This window comes from Myotis davidii, unplaced genomic scaffold, assembly GCF_000327345.1.
Source record: "Myotis davidii unplaced genomic scaffold, ASM32734v1 scaffold566, whole genome shotgun sequence".
NCBI classification, from domain to species: domain Eukaryota; kingdom Metazoa; phylum Chordata; class Mammalia; order Chiroptera; family Vespertilionidae; genus Myotis; species Myotis davidii.
In genome coordinates, this window is record NW_006296617.1 from 1,363,537 (window position 1) to 1,365,666 (window position 2,130).

General features: G+C 56.9%; 1 protein-coding gene across 1 annotated transcript in view; it reads left to right on the forward strand.

Annotated features, from left to right (window-relative positions):
- EHD2 (EH domain containing 2) overlaps positions 1 to 2,130 on the forward strand; it is a 22,239-nt gene that overhangs the window by 17,513 nt on the left and 2,596 nt on the right. The window contains exon 5 of the mRNA XM_006772048.2: positions 1,915 to 2,130. This exon is cut by the window's right edge and continues 249 nt beyond it. Coding sequence (XP_006772111.1) covers positions 1,915 to 2,130 — 216 coding nt within the window. The remainder of the gene's footprint in view (positions 1 to 1,914) is intronic.

The window sequence follows — 2,130 nt, forward strand, 5'->3', positions numbered from 1 at the left end:
CACGTTTATTGATTTGAGACAGAGAGAACATTGATGTCGAAACATCGATCGGTTGCAACTTTTTTTGGTGCACGGACGACACTCCAACCCAGCCACCGGCTGGGGCTGCAGTTGTTCATATTATGTTGACATTTTTATCCAGACGAATTAATTTAGCTTTTAAATATTTCCACCTCAGCACTACTGCCACTTGGGGCCAGAGAACTGTCACCGGACAGTTAGTGGCATCCTGGCCCCCACTCACCAGTAGTAGCCCCCCCCCTTCCCGCCTCCCCCCAGCTGTGACAATCAAAAATATCTCTAGAGCTTGCCAACTGTGAACTCCCGGGCTAAGAGCAGCTGCTAATATTTTTAGAGTATTTTTTATTTTACTCCTCACCCGAGGATACGTTTATTGATTTGAGACAGAGAACATTGCTGTCGAAACATCGATCGGTTGCCTCCCCTATGTGCCCCAACTGGGGATCGAACTGCGACCCTTTTTGGTGCACGGACGACACTCCAACCCAGCCACCGGCTGGGGCTGCAGTTGTTCATATTATGTTGACATTTTTATCCAGACGAATTAATTTAGCTTTCCATCTCCTCACCACCCCCAACCCCCCCAATGAGGGTGGTGCTTGTTATCGACCTGTTTTACAAAGGTGGAAACTGAGGCCCAGAGAGGTACACCCCTTGCCCGAGGACACACAGCCCCTAGGTGGCAGCGCTGGGTGGGTGCCCCACAGCCTGGCCTTGGAGTCCTGCTCCTGCTTCACCATCACACCCCCACCACTTTTTGAAAAAATATTTTTATTGATTTCAGAGAGGGAGAAGGAGAGAGATATAGAAACATCAATGATGAGAGAGAATCATTGATCAGCTGCCTCCTGCACGCCCCACACTGGGGATCAAGCCTGCAGGCCCTGCATGTGCCCTGACTGGGAATCGAACCCCGACCTCCTGGTTCATAGGTCGATGCTCAACCACGGAGCCCCATCTCTTCACGGTCAGGGTCAGTGGGTCTCTCCACCTCGGCTATGGAAATTGCGTTGCCGTTATTACGGGGGTTTGTCGTGACTCTGTGTGTGAGTGACTGAGAGCTGCCTGGGTGAGAGGCCCTGTGGCCTCTGATCCAGCCCCACAGCTGCTCCAGCAAAAGAAGACACTGAGGGGCGGGGCGTCCCCAGGGCCTCCTAAGGATCCCAAAGCGAACTCCCACATCGGCAGCCCGCCCTTCGCCCTGCCCGTGCTGTGGGTGACAGAGCTAACGGAGTGGCAGGAACCGCATTCTTCCACTTGCATCATGGTGGGGTGCTGGCCGGGCAGCTGGGGCGCCAAGGGGGCGGGCAGGGCTCAGAGCCGACTCTTGAGTGCTCTGGAGCTGATGTCAAAATGTTGAAATCTTCCTCCGCCCGCTGCCAGGCTGCTGCCTGAGTCACGGGAGGTCCCCCGAGCCCCCAACTGTCCAGTGATTCCAGGGCCCGCCCGGCACAGGGGGCGGCCGCCGGGACCCTGTTCCCCAGTCCCTTCTTTTTTTTTTTTTTTAAAAAAAATATTTTTATTGATTTCAGAGAGGAAGGGCGGGAGAGAGAGATAGAAACATCAATGATGAGAGAGAATCATTGATGGGTTGCCTCCTGCACACCCCACACTGGGGATCGAGCCCGAAACTTGGGCATGTGCCCTTGACCAGAATCGAACCTGGGGCCCTTCAGTCCACAGGCCAATGCTCTATCCACTGAGCCACACCGGCCAGGGCCTCACTCCCTTCTGAGTGGCGGGTACCAGGCGGATATTCACACACGTCCGCACCGCTGGGTAAAGAGCTGCTGCCAGGGTTGCTCAAGCGTCCCGGTGCCACCAGGGGCCGGGGGGCGGGGGGCCTTGGGATGGTCCCCCCTGACTTCCGGCGCCCTCTCCCCGTCCCCCCAGGAGCTGCTGATGGCTCACGACTTCACCAAGTTCCACTCCTTGAAGCCGAAGCTGCTGGAGACTCTGGACGAGCTGCTGACCCACGACATCGCCAAGCTCATGCCCCTGCTGCGGCAGGAGGAGCTGGAGAGCACGGAGGTGGGCGTGCAGGGCGGCGCCTTTGAGGGCACCCACATGGGTCCGTTCGTGGAGCGGGGCCCCGACGAGGCCCTGGAG